The sequence below is a fragment of the Varanus komodoensis genome, unplaced genomic scaffold (assembly GCF_004798865.1).
Source record: "Varanus komodoensis strain SLA01 unplaced genomic scaffold, ASM479886v1 scaffold12, whole genome shotgun sequence".
Lineage (NCBI taxonomy): Eukaryota > Metazoa > Chordata > Lepidosauria > Squamata > Varanidae > Varanus > Varanus komodoensis.
This window is the reverse complement of record NW_025335349.1, coordinates 699,855-719,886: the sequence shown is the minus strand read 5'-3', so window position 1 is coordinate 719,886 and position 20,032 is coordinate 699,855. Positions and strand designations below refer to the sequence as shown.

The 20,032-nt window shown below is 41.2% G+C and overlaps 1 protein-coding gene across 2 annotated transcripts in view; it reads right to left on the bottom strand.

Annotated features, from left to right (window-relative positions):
* LRRC1 (leucine rich repeat containing 1) overlaps positions 1-20,032 on the bottom strand; it is a 94,430-nt gene that overhangs the window by 41,116 nt on the left and 33,282 nt on the right. For both annotated transcript variants that reach the window (XM_044421535.1, XM_044421536.1), the window contains exons 3-6: positions 17,786-17,864; positions 14,969-15,058; positions 5,683-5,739; positions 5,361-5,424 (exon numbers count right to left, since the gene is read on the bottom strand). In XM_044421535.1, coding sequence (XP_044277470.1) covers positions 5,361-5,424; positions 5,683-5,739; positions 14,969-15,058; positions 17,786-17,864 — 290 coding nt within the window. The remainder of the gene's footprint in view (positions 1-5,360; positions 5,425-5,682; positions 5,740-14,968; positions 15,059-17,785; positions 17,865-20,032) is intronic.

Sequence of the window (20,032 nt, the reverse complement as noted above, 5' to 3'; positions counted from 1 at the left end):
CAAGGGAAGGGTTGCACTTGACAAGGTCAGGAAAGCATGTGTTTGGCCACAGCATGAAAAAGTATGTCAGGAAGAAGTAGTACACTGAATCCTACAGGGGAGTGAGAAGAACACCAGGATGTAACAACAAAGGTTTATCCCCGCAGAGAGAGCAGCTCTAACAGTACCCAATAATAGTCTTCCAAAAAACGTAGGGAACAAGCCAGAGTACAGATCACAGGGCTTTCAATGTCTATATAGTAAAGCCCATAGAATGGGAAACAAATAGCATGAACTTGAACCCTTAATACAGGAAGGAGGCTGAAGATTACCTGATAGGTATCACTGAAACTTGCTGGGATGACTCCAATGACTGGAATTCAACAACTAAAGGATAGAACCAGTTCAAGAAGCACAGAAAGAACAGAAAGAGAGGCAGAGTTGCACTATATGTTAAAGAAACATGTCTCTGCACAGAGATACAGGAGGATCAGCTTAATATCAGCTTAGAACATCTGGATTAATATAAATGGAGCAAGGAATAAAAGAAACACAGTGGTTAGAGTCTATTACTGACCACCCAGAGAAGATGATGATGAAATTTTTGAAAAGTAAATTGCCAGTGTTTCAAGGAGGCATGGTTTTGTTGTTAGAGGGAACTTCCATTTCCCTGGTATCTGTTGGGAGCCAAATTCAGCCAAACAGAGCCCCTCTAAAAGATCCTTAACATGTGTGGCTGACAACTTCCTCCAACAGAAAGTGAAGGAAGGAATAAGAACAGCTATCCTTGACTTGATGCTAACCAAAGGTAAGACCTCGGGGACCAAATGGCAGCTATTAGGCCTCTGGGGGGAAAGTGACTGTGCCATACTTGAATTCTTGCCAAAATGCAGTCAAACATAAACCCTGTGTTTTAGGATAGCCAATTTTAATAAATGCAGAACAATGATAAGTTCCATGGCAATTCTAATGAGAAAAGGAGTCCAATATGGATGCAATTTAAAAAAAAAGAAAATTCAGAACACATAATTGGAAACAATTCCAACAAGGATAACCGAAGAAGCCTATGTGGCTTCAAAAAAGGCTTAGAGATGATCTGAATACAGCAAGGACACGTATCAGAACTGGAAAGAAGGCCAGGTTACAAAGGAAGAATGCAGGCAGGTAGCATGGAATTGCACAGATGACATCAAGAAGGCTAAAGCTAGGAGTGAACTGAGGCTAGCAAAGGATGCTAAAAGCAACAAAAAAGCTTTTTCAGATATGTCCAAAGTAAAAGAGGAAAGAATTAGAGGTCCAGCTACTCAATGCAGGTGGCAAAATGATAACAGACAACAAAAAAGCAGAAAAAGTACTCAATTTCTACTTTGGCTCAGTCTTCTCCCAAAAGATAATCTATGACCTTCCTGATGAAAGGGAAAGAGCAGAATAGCAGCTCAGGATTAACAGGCAAATGATCAAGGATCATCTAAATTGGGCTAAATGAGTTCAAATCTCCAAGGCCCGATGAATTCCATCCTTGGGTTATAAAGGAGCTGGAGGAAGAAGTACTAGTTCCCCTTTACTCAGCACTGGTTAGGCTTCATCTGGAGTACTGTGGCCAGTTCTAGGCAACTTGATTTAAGAAAGATGCAGGCAACGTGTCAATGGTTCAGAGGAGAGCAACAAGGATGGATCCAGGGGTTGGAAATAAGCCCTATGAGGAGAGATTGGAAGAAGTGGGCATTTTTAGCATGGCGAAGAGAACACTGAGGCACTGAGAGAAGCCCTCTTTGAGTATTGGGAAGGCTGTCACAAAGTAGGAGCACAGAATCTCTTCTCAGTCATTCCCAACTGCAGAACACAGAATAACGGGCTCAAATAACAGGAATGCGGATTCCAGCTAGTTATCAGGAAAAAAAATTCTTCATGGCTACAACAGAGCAACCAATTACCTAGGGAGGTTGAGAGCTCTTACACAGTAAAGGCATTCAGGCTGTAACTGGACAGCCATCTGAGAAGGATGGTTTGACTTGGAATCTAAGCAAGTGGTTGGACCCAATGGCCCCTCCAACTCTACTATTGTAAGATTCCCTTACAAATTATAAAAGTTCCATGTGTAAGCATGCATGAGGCCTCTTGCTTTTAGAAATGATCCACAGATTTCACAGCAGCTGTAACTCATTCTTTTCTCCACAGTGTATTGGCCACTGTACTTCTGTTGGGAATTTATAAAATGAGGACGAGGACAAGGAACAAGAAAGACACCTCCAGAACAAGGATTGCATATATAGCACATTGTTAACAGAAGGATGTTCAGGTTTCTCTCAATATATGTTTCCGCTTTAACTAAACTCGAAGCTAATTGTACATATTTTTGTTAGTCTGGCCCCAAATCTGCAAGTCCTATGAGTTGAAGTGTAACATGCTCAGAACCTCTAATTCTTTTCTTGGATTTTCTGAAAATACTGGCTTGGATACAGCAATCCTGTTGCATGAATAGAAGGGCAACTCCCCTTGTATGCACTGAATCACATAGGGTAGGAGGGAGGAACTCCTTTAAGTAGGAGTGACAAACAGCCCCACCAGGCCATCATCAGGCTGCATGATGTCAGCGAGCATGGCCACACTCTGCAATAGCACAACATATCCTCCATTTTGCCTTTCCCCATTCTAAGAGTCAAGGGATTCTGTGCTTCGCTCAGCACAGAGAAAAGGTCTTCACCAGCTCTGGAAGGAGCTCCTTCTCCCAGCGCCAGCCATCTCTGACTTCTGTGCTGCTATCCTGATAGGCATGATGAATAACATGCAAACAGACTCATCTGGTGCTGAGAGGAGCAGTTCCTCCTAGCTGCTGGGTGAGTCATTGACTCCCCATTTACCCAACCCCTTCTTTATCACTGGTAGGAGATAATGGAGAAATTCCTTTACGTACCACTTGCACTCCCTATTGGGAATGCAAGAGGTATGTCAGGAAATATCCTGTTGTCCTGGTATTTCTCTGTATCTAACTGGAGAGAACAGCAGGGATTTCTCCAGGAGGCATCTGCAGGAACGGAGAGGGGGGAAATTCTGGTTCCATCTGTCAAGAGCCACCAACTGCAATTTAAGCCAACAAAACCAGCAGAAGAACTGGCTGGCTCAAATTGCATGTAAGTGCCCACAAAGTGCACTGCTTGGTTTGAGACTTGAAAAACTGATATTTTTCCAGTAATTTTTCAATTTGCTTTTTTCCTTTGTGTGTCTTAACTTTTGAGTTTGTAAACCTGAATGAAGGGCTTCTTTTGTTCTTGTTGTTATAAGAATATTTGGAAGATGTTTGTCTGAGAAATGGATAAAAGTGCAGTAGTCAGGGTCAATCAGTGTAGACCAGTCATCTACAACCTCCAGATGTTTTGGACTTCAGGAATGGTGGGTGTTGCAGTCAAAAACTTCTGGGGGATGGACAGACCACATTGGATGGCAGATGTAGAAGACACTGAGCTTGATGGACCATGATTTGATTTGATGGATCATGACATATCCGTTTTCCAACAGGCTTTTAAGACAAACCATTACGCTAGCTGGACCACCATGATCAGGTTTTGCCCAACTTTTCATCAGTACTTGATATAAAAGGCATGGCAAACATCATTTCTTTTTTAAATAAAAGATTAGACAACCTGGTTAAGGAGCAAAATTGCAAGACAAATGTAAAAACCTAGCAGTAAATCTATAACGTCACCATCTGGCAATACAACCACATCCCCACTTCCTTTTTCATTTCTTCTTTAGTGTGCTTTCAAGACCACAGTATAACATGAACTACCATTATTAGGAATTTAACCTCAGAATATTTTTAGCTGCTTCAGTCTGCCCTCTATATACAATTTGTGGTTATGAATGACAGCCAGTGCTGTTTTTCATTCTTTCAGATGCTGCCTTCCAGTGGTAGAGCATCAGCGGGATGCATGCTTCAATTTTAATCCTGCCTAGATTTGGGAGGATTTTATTTTGATAGTATATATATTTTAATAGACTCTTTTTTTTGTAAATGTCCAACTGTAGGTCGTATTGGTTTAAATTCCCTGAAATATGTGTTGTTGATACTGTTTACATACTACCTGCATGATAAAAAGATTCTACCGAATTTCACCAGGTTATATATCTCTTGCTAAGGACAGTGAGGAATTATGCATAGAAGAATTTCAAGAGGTTTGCCTTAGAAAGACATTTTTACATAAAAAGTTACCCTCCACCCCTAGCCCTGTGTTTCTAATCCACAGTGCCATGAAGGGGGATAACAAAGAGATTTGATTTTTCAAGCTCTCTGAAGTGCCTTTCAAGAGCTCCAGTCCACATTTTACCATTATCCTACTGAAATGCAAGAATAGAAAGAGGAGATGTAACAGCTTTCTTCTTAGATTTTGAGAAGGTAGCCCAGTGACAGACAGCTGCTCCCACCAGGGACTGGTTGCTGTCCTGCTCCAGAGGGAAAAGCAAATCACTGCCTTCCTCTTCAAGACTGCTTCTTCTTTGAATGGGACACAATTAGGAATCCCTGCTGCAAAGCCTCATCGTTCAGTCAAAGCTTCTGACATATGGCCCAAGTAAATTAGGTCTTTCATCCAGCTGAAGCGTTGCCGACACGTGCTGCATCCATGCAGGCTCCTGCCTATGTTCTCCGCCATCAGTTGCAGACAGGCATGCTTGCCTCTGATACTGGATGTAGCATCCAGCCATCAGCACTAGTGACCACCAGTAGGCTTCAGCTCCATGAATTTGTCCAATTCACATTAACAGCTTTCTGAAGGGGCACCCATCACGACATCTTGCGGTAGCGAGCTCACTATGTGCTGTGGGATTTCCTTTTATTTGTCCGGAATCTTTTGAAGAGCTGCATATGCCCACAAAGGGAGCTGCATGCTGTATCTTTAACACATGGTGGATAGGGGAGGTGTGGCCCACAGGCTGAATGGGACACTCTCTGCCCACCATGGAGCTGCCGCCACACCCCACTACCCTCCAAAGATCGCTCTTTAAGGTATTTTATTTTGTGTTGAAAAAATGGCATCCAGCCCATTACAGATGGCCTGGATGCCATTTTTTCTTTATTTGAAACTTATTTTCAGGTTGCCTGGTGGACTGCAAATTGCAGTGGAGTTGGGGGTCCAGGGGGAGAAAATGGTCCTCAGACCATCCAAAATTTCCTACTCCTATTTTAGCATAAAAATGTAGTTTGACATTCAGTTATCTAATAAGTACACTGTGTCAAAGGCTGATAGGAAACTATCTTAACGTAAGCAGGAGGAGTAAGACCCACCTTTTTCAAATGTCAGTCTTGACCATTTGGGGATTTGCATTGTAATTATTAACACATGTGATGCTATAGTACAAACCAAGGAATAGTAGGGAAATCTTACCAAATTATAAAGTTCATTGTTCCCTAGGTCCAACTCTTCTAGTCTCTGCAGCTGGGCAACTGACCTAATAAAAGAAGAATGGTATGTTTTGTACACACAAGCATAAAAGCAACCTATTAGCATTAGGCTCAGATATTCTTACCTTAATTATCTAATCATAACATTTAAGCAAATGAAGTTTAAAAGCTGCAAATTAAAAAAATATCTTTCTAGTGACATCCATCTTGTATTGAACTGCTCATTTAAAAGCACTGAAGGAGCAAGAAAAGAGAAAGATTGCAATTAACACTGATGAAACAAAACACACACACACAAAACTTACTCAGGTAAATATGTCAGTAGATTCTCTCTTAATTCCAGCGATGCCAGGTTATATAGACTAGGAAGATAAAAAGAATCTTATTAAAACTGATTTTAAAAACAAGAGTGATACAAAAGATGTAAAGAGTATACATTGCAATTTTCAAGATGCACCACATTAACCAGAACCAGCATCCACTCTAGGAAGTGATTTTCTTTGGGGCTGGGCAACTTTTTACAATCCTGAACCCTCACAGGTGCCAAATAAAATAAAATAAAATAAAATAAAATAAAATAAAATAAAATAAAATAAAATGGCATCCAGAGATACTGCATGGTACTTACCTATGCTTGCAAAGAAACTATTACCCCATTAGAAGGTTCTACAGCAGCTCTAGATGAGTTCTTCTTCCCCTTCCCCTAAGAAGTTGGGTGCCTCCAAATGTTGGGGGATACCGAGGCTGCATGTTGCCAACTTTTTATGGTTATAACTCCATTATCCCTTATCCTCCTGCTATTGAGATACACTGCTTCATACATGCAAAAACACTGATGCTTTGTTGTTTAGTTGCAAAGTCGTGCCCAACCCATCACGACCCCATGGACAACATTCCTCCAGCCTCTCCTGTCCTCCACCATTCCTCAGAGTCCACCCAAGCTCACACCCACTGCCCCAGTGACTAATAATCCCCAAGAAGTAGCACCAAATGTCAAGCCGCTCCATGAATCTTAGTTGTTCTTAATAAAACAAATCCTTGCCAAATGGATTGGCGTCCATTTGTCCTCCATTTGGGGACAAATGGAGAACTATTTTTAACAGGACTACTGGCCAGTAAAAATACAATACACAAATAGATGGGGAGGAAAGACTGAGAATTGAAAGTGGGATAAAAACAGAGGTTCCTTGATTATATTATGAAGTGGACTATGGCAATGTACTTTCCCCCTCCAATAGCATTAAAAATAAAATATATCCCTAGTTTCTAATTTGAATATAATTTTATTTACTGGTTTTATAATTATGATTAAGGGGTTAGAAAAGTCACAGAATGCTCATTTAAGCACACAGGCAGCTAGCCATGATTTCTCACTTATGAACTGTTCATCATCGTATGTGACGTTACACGACTAAGCTTTTCACTTACACCCCATTATGGTAAAAGCCTATCATCACCATAGTAACATTCATCCTTCCCCCACTCCACCCAGGTTGTATTTAGGACTAAATGGAACATAAGAAATCAGACATTATCCCAATGCTTTAATCTGCTTTAATCCTCTAACTTCCTAGGACAACACAAAAAGAGAAATATGCCCATACTTTCTACCTCATAGCAACCTCTGCTTTGCATAGCTATCCATTCCAGAGAGGAAGCCGTGCTTATCACTTGTAGGAGCAGACAAAGAGTTCCAAAGTGTCTTAAAGACCAAGCATCTTCCTTGCATCATCAATTTTCATGGTCTGCAGCCCAGTTTGCTAGATGCAGAAAGCAATAGTTGGCAGATATGCACAGGTACAGAGGAAACAGCTGCCGTTATTGCAGCTCAAAAGCTGTTAAATGAAAGTGTACCAGTTCATCTGTCACATGCAGAGCCCAAGTGTATACAAAAGAAGAATCAACCCATTCACAAGAATATTACTTTTCTTGCTATGCTATTGCAAGTCTCAAAGAAAAACAATTATTTTTTATATCAGGAAATATGCCCCATAGTCTGAACAGGACATAATCCAATTTGATTATTACATTTGGTTCAGCAATTCTGCACCAGAGGCTTGCTTTAAAGTCTGTGGTCATAATAGTACAGAGTGGAGGTGCAAAAAAGGGCAGCCTGTGGACAGTGCCCAAGCCCTCCAGCATCTGCAGCAATGACCCAAAAGAAATCAGGCCAATTGCAAAGCTTTGTTTCCCAATATCTTTTTGTAAGCTGTCCTGAGGCTTGGGCAAAGGACGGGTTAGAAATGCCTTAAATAAAATAAATAAAAATTAAATAAAATATCTTCTAACTACCAGAAATGCTCTAGGAATGGGCCATCTATGGCAGGAGCCAAGTGTCTCCCAGATTGTTTTCTAGAGCATTATCAAGTACACACAGACTTGGTACTTATTGCTGCTGCTTTTATTTCCTTAGCAAACCTAAAAATGGATGAGCAGGAATGGGCTGAAATGAAATTTACTTTATTTCAAACAAAAAGAATGGGGGAAATATATTAAAAGGGGATTAAAATAAGCATATAAAGGAAGAACAGATAGGATATGATGAGATGTATGGGAGGGAGTGTGTGTGTCACATGCACGTATATCTGTGGGGAGGAGTAATTGTGTATGTGACTGTGTGTTCAGGAAAGAGATTGTGCATGTTTGCATGGCTCATACAGCCCTTGGGAGCAAAAAGGTTATTATGCATCCTTTTTAGAGTGAGAAATACATTGAGAACATGCCTCATTTACCCCAGCCATGCCTGTGATAGCAGGTCTACCGTGACTGCTCACTAACCTTGGACGCAGGACTACCCTATCCTGGTTGACTCCAGGGTGGCCAAGGAAACTTCAGGATGGCACTGGATACCCCTACAACCCCACCCTCCTCTATCCATTTCAGGGCCACTTAGCCGCTGGGAAGGCTGACATCATCTCTAGTGATGCCATCTGTAGAAGACATATGGGTGTTAATTCAGGCAGCTCTCCTGGCAGGACTCCTTAGGTCCATCTGCAGCACTGGCAGAAGCAACAGCACTACCAACACTAACACCAGATCTGCCTTATTAGCTACATGAGCGTCCATCCATAGGGGTGGTGTGAAATTCCTTTTCACCACAGAACAGCCTTCCCTGGACGTGACCTCCAGATGTGCTGAGCCACAACTTCCAACATCCCCGTCAGCTAGACAGAGCTATGGATTCAGAAGGCTGAAACATTCCCAGTGCAATCCTTTTTTTTCCAGAAGTGCAAAGTTACCTCAAAAATAAATGTTATGGCATGTACACATCTTGAATACTGTAAGGGAAAAATGGAATCATCTTCTAGCTGCACTTTAAAAACTATGCTTTAGAAGAATTTACAAATTCCATGCAAGGAGGTCGCCAGACCAAAGCAGGGGAGGAAAGCAGTTTCTTAGGTAATTACAATTGTTGCTTTTCTTCCCTCGACATTCCAGATTTCTCTTCTACTTGAAGTATGGGACCAATTAGATGCCTGAGGGGATTACATTCCAAAACATGCCCTTTCAGTAGAACCTACTTGCTGGCTCAGTTTCAAATGAGAACTGTGCTTAAATATGGCCATTTCTCTTTAAAGTGTGAATGTGTTGAGAGTAACAAAGGCTACAGGTTAATACAGCTGAACAGAAACTAGAATTCAGGGTGCACCAATGTTATATATGCAGAGAAAATGCACAAGACGAACAAGTGCAATATAGTCCTATTTCTGGCAACTCTTTTTCAGTTTCTCAGCATCTCAGAAGTGGACCATGTTGTACAGACCCAAGACTGCCTTCAGATCTTGAATTATATTTTCCATTAACAGAAGGAACAGACATATTGAAAAGTGCATGCACACGGAAACTAACCCAATTAAGATATCTTTTTGTGAGTACAGGCTTTCTGAACTGATGGAAACAGACAGGACAATACATTAAAAGAATTCAGGAGCCTGATTAAAGGATTGGCCTTCCTCAGCTTTCTTCATGTGGAAGCTTGCGTATACACCATTACTTTTTATAATACATTCTGGAGCTTCTTGATTTCCCATAGGAAGGAGACTTCCAGTTATTTGTGACAGCAAAGTTTTCTTCAGCGTAATTGTATCATGAACCTTAAATTTCAGTTCATTACTGCAATCATTTTTTAGTGAGGCCAGTCCTCTAAGCCATTAACACAAAGGCTCAGGCATAATATGATTGAATGAAGCACTACATAGTGGTGTTTCAAGGAGGAAATAGGCTTCTTCCAGTGATTCCAGAGGCAGGGAAATTGGTGGGCAGCTGTCCAAGTGAAAAGCAAAGCAACAACATCTTTTCAAAACAGGGTAGCAGCTACATCACCCTCTTTGCAGCAAGATACTCTGCTTTTTGTAGGCCACCCAACTAGAATCCTTTGCATGGATCATATTTTGCTCATGCCAGTTACAATCAGAATGCTAACAGTATGAAACGGAAGAGCAGCACCAGGCTATTAGCATGCTGGTTCTCAATGGTTTGAGAGATCATGCTTGCAGAAGTTAGCACACCACAGCAGGCTCTTCTAGGGACATGGGAAAGCAGGGTTTATTTCTGGTGAAAATGCATGTGTGGCCAATATAGGAAACTAATAGTATGCGTAGCATCTGAAACTCAGGAAAGCTGTCATGCTTGTATGCCGGAATAGGCACTCCTTGAGGGCCTGGAGAGAAACCACAACTGGTTTTAAAACTCAGCTCACTGTGAATTATGTCAACTTTAACATATTAATTGTACTATGAATTTCATTTATTGTAAAATTTTCATTTAAAATATTTGATAAATGTTTAGAGGTGTATGCTAGAACAAGCCGCCACACAACAAAAGCTGATCAAAACTAATAAACTGTCATGTCCAACATCTAGCAACCTGATCATACAAGAAGTTTCAGCATATCAAATATGGTGAGGTCAAGAGGCCATCCCATATAATTTCAGCCCGTATCCAATTTCCTCCACAAACAAAGAACAAGGTATAACTCATATAAGAAACCTAATATGCTTTGAGCTCATAACCACAAAATTACTCTCTTTTGCCTAGCACAGTTTCCTGCCTTCTTTTCCCTTTCACTGCTCAATACTAAAATGCTCATCTGCAGGTACAACTTATGTTTATCGCTACATACACATATGTAATTACTCATGCTGAGATTCTAGTCCACCATAACCTCTCTCTCTCACACACACTGACTCATGCTCATTGCATAACTGATACCCACTAGACCTTAACTACTTCCTGAAGATTCGAGGGTTGCGTTATTTATTTTTACAAAGCTTAGATTCAGGCCCCCTCAGTTTATATGTGACCATAACAGCATCTGTGCTATAGAAAAGGAAATATTCACAAAGGAGGAAAGCAAATAGACTCAAGAGGGTGTTTTTTTAGATGCATCATGTTCTTTCTCCTCCACCTATGGAGAAAGACTAATTATATAGCAGCACATTCTATTCAATAATCTCTAAACTCAACAATTGCATTAGGGAGTTGAAAAGTCCTCTGATTTTTCAAAAGGTAGAATTTTAATTTGGGGGGTTAAAATGCTGGCTAGCTGTTTTTATAGCTTTTTTCTACATATAGGAAGACTGCTAGGTCCAGGCTTCTATGTAGGCCTGGGTAGGCAACCTGGAGCCCGCAATAGATTTTGGAGTTGTTGTTGTTAGTTGCAAAGTCATGCCCGACCCATCGCGACCCCATGGACAACATTCCTCCAGGCCTTCCTGACCTCTACCATCCCTAGGAGTCTACCCAAGCTCACACCCACTGCCGCAGTGACTCCATCCATCCACCTCATCCTCAGCCGTCCCCTTCTTCTTTTGCCATCTACTGTTCCCAGCATTAGGCTCTTCTCCAGGGAGTCCTTCCTTCTCATTAGGTGGCCAAAGTATTTGAGTTTCATCTTCAGTGTCTGGCCTTCTAAAGAGGAGATTTTGGCGTATAACTTCCAAAATCCCTCATTTTGGCTGGATTACGGGAATTGTCATCTAAAACATTTGGGAGGCACCAAGTTGCTTAGATTGGATGCAGTTTAATGTCAAACAAAGAAAAGTATTTCTTATACGAAGATGTTCAGAAAAACTCACCCTACTGGAGCCTCCCAAAGCTAGAACTTTCTAATTGTTTTCAATGACAACTTGCAGGATTCTTGATCACACTGGCTAGTGCTGGAAGCTGAAAACTAAAATCCCTGGTGGCACCAACTTGGGGAAGGCATATTATTGCATGTTACATATTTTAAAACCTCTCAAAATTGCCCCTCCATAAGCATCATCAACAACACCTTTTTATGGTAACTTCCTTTTTGTATGCCAATTAATCATCCTTGAAATAAGTAAACAGAAAACTGCATCACAGTATTCAGCATGAACACCTCTAAAGCTTCAAGCCAAATATAATTCTTCAAGTGTACAGAATTAATTTTTCCACAGAACCATTTTAGATGGCATTTGCCTTGATATGTTTGACATCTTCACTGGGGGTGAAAAGAGTTACTGTCCAACACATCTGGAGAACACCAGGTTGGAGATGGCTGTTTTAGAGTAGACTTTTATGCACGTTTTTATGTACAAAGCATAAATCTTAACTTTAACCATTCCCCAAACATTCAAGTACTGTATCTGCATGCATTTCATTCTAGTAAATGGTTATTTGGTTTCATAACAAAGGACGGCACATATCTATTGATGTCCTATTCAAGTTTACATCAGCATTTTATAGAAGTGAAACAAATCATTTTAGCTAGAGCACGCCTCCCTTGCCTTTCAGAATAGCAGCTAAGGGTCCTAGAATCCCTCTTATCCCACTTGAATTTAAGCACTGTCTTTCAAGGCATAGAATATCATACTTTCAAGATTGCAGTGCCTAAATAAAAAGGCGGATAAGCATTACTCCCTCTTAAATACAGTTAAATAAAATTAAAACCTTACATACACATTAATGGCGGTCCTCTAGCTCATGAAATTTTTCCACTGAGGTTTACAGTACTGAAAACCAGGCCCACCCATTTTCCTCTGTGTGATGCATCTCAGAAATAATGAAACAGCCACTCAGGAATACCACAAACACTGGTCTGCTTGAAAAACCCACAGATGCACATTCCACAGCAGAGCACACATCATCATTCCCATGCAATGCCTCAAGAGTTGTTGCCGAACACATCACTATACAAAACCCAAAGTTCCATCTGTATGGAAATATTTTCTTAAAATCATTTTTGCCAAAAGGAATGACATATTTATAGAGGCAAATTGAGAAGTTAAAGAACAGTCTAGTGACATGTTTTATGAGCTCTAACCAACTGCAAAGCTCTCAAGTATACATGTGGATCACCACCATTAGATGCAGACTAGGTTCACACAACACAGTAAGCTACCTGAGCTTAAAAGCCCAGTTGTTAAAAGTTGTGCAAACCCAGGAGCCAGAAGCCCTTCACAGACTGTGACTTGGTATAAGATTTATAAGCTACCCCTGGGCTCACTGTGTTGTCCAAACCCAGACACCACAGCCATCTTAACGGTGCCTAAAAGCACTATGGAAACACTCAAAAAGAGTGGCAGCACCAGTTCGTCCCACCCTCATCTGGTGTCACTGCCAAGTTCTACACAAGTCGGAGTGAGAGTGATCAGCAATCCCTGCTCTCGGCTCCCCCGCACTGTGGTGTCCCCTGGGATACCTATAGGAGATCTGAGGGGGAAGCGGGCAGAGGAAATTCCTCAGGACAGTCACTGTGTCCAATTGCTCGTTGGACCCATCAGGGGCCCCAGACTAAATAGCCAGCCAGTGTGGTTTATAAACAAGCTTGGGCTTAAAGTGTCCCCTGAACCTGGCCACGCAGTTTTGTTTTGGACAGGACTTTCCATTGTCCTTGTTAAGACAGCTGGGAATTTATCTATATAACACTTACGATGAACCTAAAGTCATTCTTGTCCAAACTGGTGTTACCCAGATGTTTGGAACAGCAGGTCCCATCATGTCTGATCAGTAGCAATGCATGCTGGAGCTGATAGGTTCTGGAGTTCAAAACATCTAGAAGGCACCAGGTGGCGAAGTCTGGACTGCAGGGTTGCAGAGAAAGTGATGAAACTTAACATCAAGGAAGAGATTGTATCAAGTGCTCACCTAGCAGCTGCAGTTCCAGCTGCAAACATTTGCCAGTCCCAGCAGTAGTGCTATGCCTGTGGGAAAGGGTCATTCAATCTTCCCACTCACCCCTATATTCTTGTGTGTCACTGACAAATAAAGAAAACTCTGGAAGGAACAAATACACCCATATCTATGTGATCAATAGAGGTACATCTCTCTCTCTCTCTCTCTCTCTCTCTCTCTCTCTCTCTCTCTCTCTCACACACACACACACACACACACACACACACACACACAGCTTCACTTTCCCCCAAACTTCCTATTTGCTGATAGTATCCAACAACGCATCTTCTGCCCACTGGTATCCCACTGCAAAGACTGAGTCCTGATGATTTCAGTACACAAGCGAGACCCACCATTCATGCAAGAGGTTCAGTGCTTTCCAAACGAAGCCCCAAGAGAAGCCAAAATACTTGCTTCTGGATTGGGACACATCAGAACTCGCTCATATGAACTGCTCACATTCCGGAAATTAACGTTTTGGATTATTCTAAGTTGCTGCCAGAAGCTGCTTATGAAATTGAATTGCTGAGGCAGCAGGAAATAAAAAACGGCATAGGTGTCCCACTTCATACTGCTCCTTAAGCCCAGTTCAAATGTTATAAAAATTATGGTTTATTGTAGGAAGACAAACAAAAGCCTTGGACCACATATTTCCAATGCTCACCTTTGCATGTTAGGAGAAAGAGGAAGTTTAAATTCTTCCATTGTGGCTTTCAATAGGCCAGTTCCCTATTATATGTAAATACAGGATACTGTGGTTCGTTCCACAGTTGGTTAGAAAACCAGGACCTGAATCAAAGTTTGATCCAAGTTTCCAAATCAGGTATGGCTGCCACACCCTGGTTCCTGGACTAAATACAGGATATATACATCGTATTCAGTGTATTTGAACAGTGTGTATTAAAAAATAACAGGCACTACAATCTATGCAAAACTACAGTATAGTAAGCTTTAAATTTCTTCCTCCTCCGTATGAGAGGGGTGGGTATGCATATCTTCATAATGCTGAATCATGCTTCAGTCTTTCATGTGAACTGGGGCAGTCTACATGAGATTAAAAGGCAAATGCATATATTCTGTCCTGTGAATACAGTTATGCTTCATGCATGATATCTCTCTCTCTCTCTCTCTCTCTCTCTCTCTCTCTCTCTCTCTCTCTCACTCACTCACTCACTCACTCACAAATCACCACCACCAGCACGATATATCAAAACATTAATATATAAAAACAGCTCTCATAGAAGATAATTCTACACTGACACAATGACCAAAAGTGGAGACTGGACAAGTTGCATTCAGTAACTGTTTTGTCAGTGCTTCCAGACAGTTTCAAGATGACTTCAGATACTTGCAACAACCCAAAAGTGCTTTCTATCCACCCTTCACAAGTGCTTATATTTATACAAATGTAATAATTAAAACATCAATTATCTTCTTAAAAAACTATCTTACTTTCCAATATTTTCAGGCAATGCTTGCAGAGAGACATCATTCACGGATAGACATGTTAGATTCTGCAGTTCAGGAAAGCTTTCAGGCAATCTACAGAGAGAAACTTCAGAATCAGTCAGGGACAGAAAAAGACCGAGCATGGTGCATGTTTTGCTACAGGCTTAGCTTTTCTCTCCTATTCTTTAATTAAAAAATATTTTATACTATCTTTCAAGGTAATCTGCAAAGCAGAAAACATAAAATATAAATATATAAAAAACAAAAGCAGCATAAAATTTATTATTAAATGATTTTAAGATTTAACAGATAACACAAAATATTACTAACAGTTAAAACTACTGCTTTTAAAAAGTCAACCAGCATCCATATTTGTTCTTCAAATACAATTCTTAACACCTGGACCCTTCCACATACACACTACTGAAGAAAGTAAAGGCTTGAGTTAGTACAAGATGCTGTGGACAAATGGTTCAATATTATTCATTGCATGATTTTAAGAAATATTTTCTTCTCAAGTTTGACACTTCTTTTGTTGGGTGAGTTTTCCAAGGACAAAGAGAAAGAAAAAGAGAAAGCAAGAGAAAGATACAGAGAAAGAAAGAGAGAGGAAGGGAGGGAGAGACACAGATCCCCTCTCTTACTCGTACAACCAGGCCACTGGCTTGTAATGCTCCATTACATGCAGTTCAGAAAAGCAAATCAATACTTCATTGAAGTGGAGCAGAGTTGCAACACTGAATTCAACCAGAATAACAAAACCAGCTAACATCAATCAGCTTCAGGGTCTTGTCTTCTTGGCCCTGCATGTAAGGAAATGGCCATCATCCATGAGAGCTCATTTGAAAACAAGAATCTGTTACAAACAGATCTGTTATCATCATTTAGGCTCTTGCAAAATCCCCAAGGGTAGCTGCATTTAAAGCAAAGATTTAACACAGGGGTCCTCAAACTTTCTGAATAGGGGGCCAGATGAAAGGCTGCAGTGACTGTTGTGGGCCGGTAAGGTGGGGGTACCTGGGGCGCAGGCCAGTGAGGTGCCGTTGGGCGCGCGCAAGGCGGCATCGAGCGCACAGGGTGGTGGCTCGTTCATTTGGAGATCTCCCAGCAAGTCCAAAACCATCTCCGAGTGAGCGAGCCACTACCTCCCCCTCCCCCCGCTGTGCCGCGAGGCAGTGGCGAGTGCGCACACGCGTGTACGGGAGGTAGGCAGCGGTGGCGGCTTGCTCACTCGGAAACCATCTCCATTGAGCGAGCCACCACCTCCCCACCCGCGCAGCAAGCGGGCCATAGTCTGAGGATCCATGATTTAACATACCATTTTCTACACAGACATTTTGTCTCTAAGAGGATGATTAAACAGACTGTTCTTGACTAAATATATGTGGGATTTAAAATAGGAAGAAAGTTGTTGATAGGTTCAATATTCTGAACAGGACTTAGAATTTGCTGAAGCAACACTTTCCCCTATTCACAGGAGTGCACTGAGTTGCTACAAAAGCAGTTAGATGCCTTATTAAACACCAGCGGGACAGAATCACCTCTCACTTGAGAATTTGTGCTCCGAGAGTCATTCCTCATGTCTGTTCTCAGCAGCCCAAGCACATTTAAATTGCTGTTTTTCCTGGTAAAATACATGGAAGAAGCAAATAATTGAATGCCCCACCCTCATATATGCCTGCTTTCTACAAAGAGGAGCATGCATATATCTTCCGCAACTGTCACACAAGGGTGTATTTCTTCTGTGTTCCAGAATCTTTGATTAAGTACTGTGTCAAGCATGAAGCACCTCAGAAGTATCTGAGAAATCCCATCAGCTTTCCTTCTGTCTTTTGATATTCTGTAACCATTTTTCTGGATCACACAGAATCATTACATTTCAGCCGGCTAATGAAGAAAAAAATAATAGCTTCTTTAATGTGAGTCTGCATGTTTGAGCAGCCTCTCCAATCAGGAGCAGCTCTTCAGTTGCTCCCCACCTTACTTTACTCTACCCCAGTCTTTGTCTGTATAAGCAGATTTAATTCAGGTTTCAGCATGATTGTGAGAATTTAGGCCTTCAGCACTTATATCAAACACAGCTTTCACAAGGGAAGCTCTGTCTTAGCACAAGCAAAATGCAAGGATGCTCCTCCAAGTAGGGCAAAGCATGAGAACAACCGGGCCCCTTGGGTACATTTCTGAAGCTTCCTGAAATGCAGAGGGTTTCCTTCCAAAGCCACCAGAAAAGAAGATGGGCCAGAGCAAGGCATCATCATCATCATCATCACCACCACCACCACCACCACCATCGTCATTATTATAGCCATTAGACTTATATGTCACTCCTTTGCCATGAGGTTCTCGGGGTGGCTCACACATATTTCAGATGTGTTTGGAGATAGAGAAAAAACTGTGACCTCCCTGAATAGCATATGTTGGCTTTCTTTCTCTAAAACTCTGTTGACAAGACAGAGGGGAGGAAGGAAGGGAGTACAGTTAAGAGACTAGCAGGTTCTCCTTTTAATCTGAGGAAATGTTTTACTAGGCGCTCCAATCACTCCACATATAATTGGATTGTGCACCAAGGGCCAATTTCAACTGCAAGTAATCATTATTAAGTAGCACAGAAATGTCACTTTTTAAATTGTTTTTTTCCTGAAGGATTAATGACTTTCCTATCACTTTCAGTTACGTATTCAAAGCAGTGGAAACAGACAAATCTCATATTAAAAACACTGACACAGAAGTCAAAAACAAGAGCCTCTTTATGTTCATATTTGAAAGACGTCAACTATTTTTGGAGTTCCACAAGAATTTGTTCCATTTTATGAAAGTTACCTGGTGAGGGGATTACCACTGAAGTCTGCTACCTGTAATGATTTGCAAAAAGAGATACTTTCAGGTATTTCAGGAATATCTGCAAGAGAAAAAAACAGCATAGTCAGAAATGCCAACTTAGAATTTACCATACAATCTTTATTTTAAGCTTCACTGCTTTTTAAAAGCCCACAGAGCAAGACTATTTTGGAAGATACAGTCTAACAATGATCTTTCTAGGAGTAATGACAAAAGTTGGCTTGCATTTATATGCAGACCCATCATTTAGGGATTTCTGTGGAATCAGCATAATTCTATGTGCATTCCATTTAACATATCCCTATTTATTCCCTCTTGCTCATGCCTCTCTTCCCTCATGTAACATCCTCGGCTTTTTGCAGCACTAAACACATAGTTAAGGTATCATACAATTCTAGCCTTTTTTTTTTTTTTTCAAGGAAATATATAACTTTTTCGTAGTCCAAAGGAGTACTATTCATTACTTCAGTCATTTTGGAGGAGGAAGATAGCAGGTCAGTTTGTGAAAGAGACCTCAAAAGTAAAGTCAACACCAAGTCTATCCCAGGAGACAGTAAGAGTGAAGGGGAAATGCAATGAGATCTTCAGAAAAGTTTAAAGGCCAGACGTTGAATATAGTCAAGATTGCTCTTAAAATGGTTGAACTCCGACAAAACAAAAACAGTTATCAAACAAAATATAACCTCATCTGTAGTAGGAAAATCTCTATTCTCCCCACTCGCGGCATTGTGCATTCTTATACCAAGCACATAGGCAATTCAGTTCACAGTTCACATGATCAAGTAAGCCACTGTTCTGGCAGCTGCTATACTATGAATGTTCAAGCCACATCTTGTCACATCAGCTGAACCCACAATCAGGAGAGGTTGTGCAAAGGTTAAATAAGCAACTTTTACATAACCCATGGCCTGTTCTAGGATTTTATGCTGGTTGTTTAATCCTTCACCTTCCCCGTTGCCCAGGTTTGCACAAAAGAGCAAGTCATGGCTACAGCCTGAATATTCAAAAAGTGTCTAGTCCAAGCCAGAGTGGATCACCATACAAAGTGGGTCAGAATGATTTCTTCAGGCAGGATCACAATGAGTAAACATTGAGGAGGGGGTAGAGAGTCTGCCTTCCCTAAATAGCACTCCTGTATTTCTATATCTGTATATTGTAGATACACTGGTATACTTATGCTCAAGAAAAAGAATCCCCTTATGGTAAGGTACTAATCAAATTCAAGGTGCCTAAGTAATTTGACAGCAGGGAATTTTACAACCTTGGTTATCCATGAACTCCCCAGCCAATTTGCTGCTTATCACTATTTTACAAGATGTGGGGTGGAAGAACATGAATACCCACAAGAAAATGCATGGAGTGATATAATAACTGCTGATATCACTGCACTAAAAACCAGAAATGCTCCTGCACATCCTAGGTTTGCGCACACAAGGCTTTTAACTGCCTTCCTTAAATCTTTTAAACTATCACTAGAAGATGCAGTATTTGTTAATGCCTTTCTGAAGTTCCACGCTGGGAAAAAATCCTACATAGACAGATTTTCTATTGAACTTAATTCAATCCATTCAGCCATGCCAGAAAATTAGTAGCAAAAGACCTCATCTGAACACTAGAATTTAGTGTTTGGAAGAAAGGGTGAAATGAGTCAGATATGTAGGGAAGAGGAAAATGTTTCAAACAGACATGGGGAACCTCTGGCCTCCAAGCCAAATATGGGCCGTGGGGGCTCCCCAGCCAGCTTTTTCCCAGGGCCCCCCCCCCCCCCAAGCAGGAAAGCTCTCTTGCTCAGAACAGATCAGTTGCCTCTGATCAGCTGCTGACTAGAGGTCAAGCTTTTCCCTACTAGAGAAAGAGGGCCAGGGGAGAAAACTGATGAGTGATTCAGTCCTGCTTGCTTCTAAGGTTTCCCCTGCTTAATTCTAAGTAATCATGCTCACTTCTGAGTAGATGTCTCCTCTCTCCCTCTGAGTAAGTTTAAAAACTGTTAAAAGCCCACAAGTGCCTTAAGATCTTTCCAAGTTTGGAATCTGGTGCTTGGATTGAGGAAAGTGCCCTACCCCTGTTTTGAACAGCTGAAGAGATGCCATTTTAGTCTCTTCTTACTGATTTGTCATTATTATCTGCAGGTTGGATACATCTGTAAATAGAATGCTGTGCATCTGTCACAGGGAATATAGTCAGCTTCCTCACTTCGAATTAGTCATAGTTACTGCTCTAAGTTTTTCC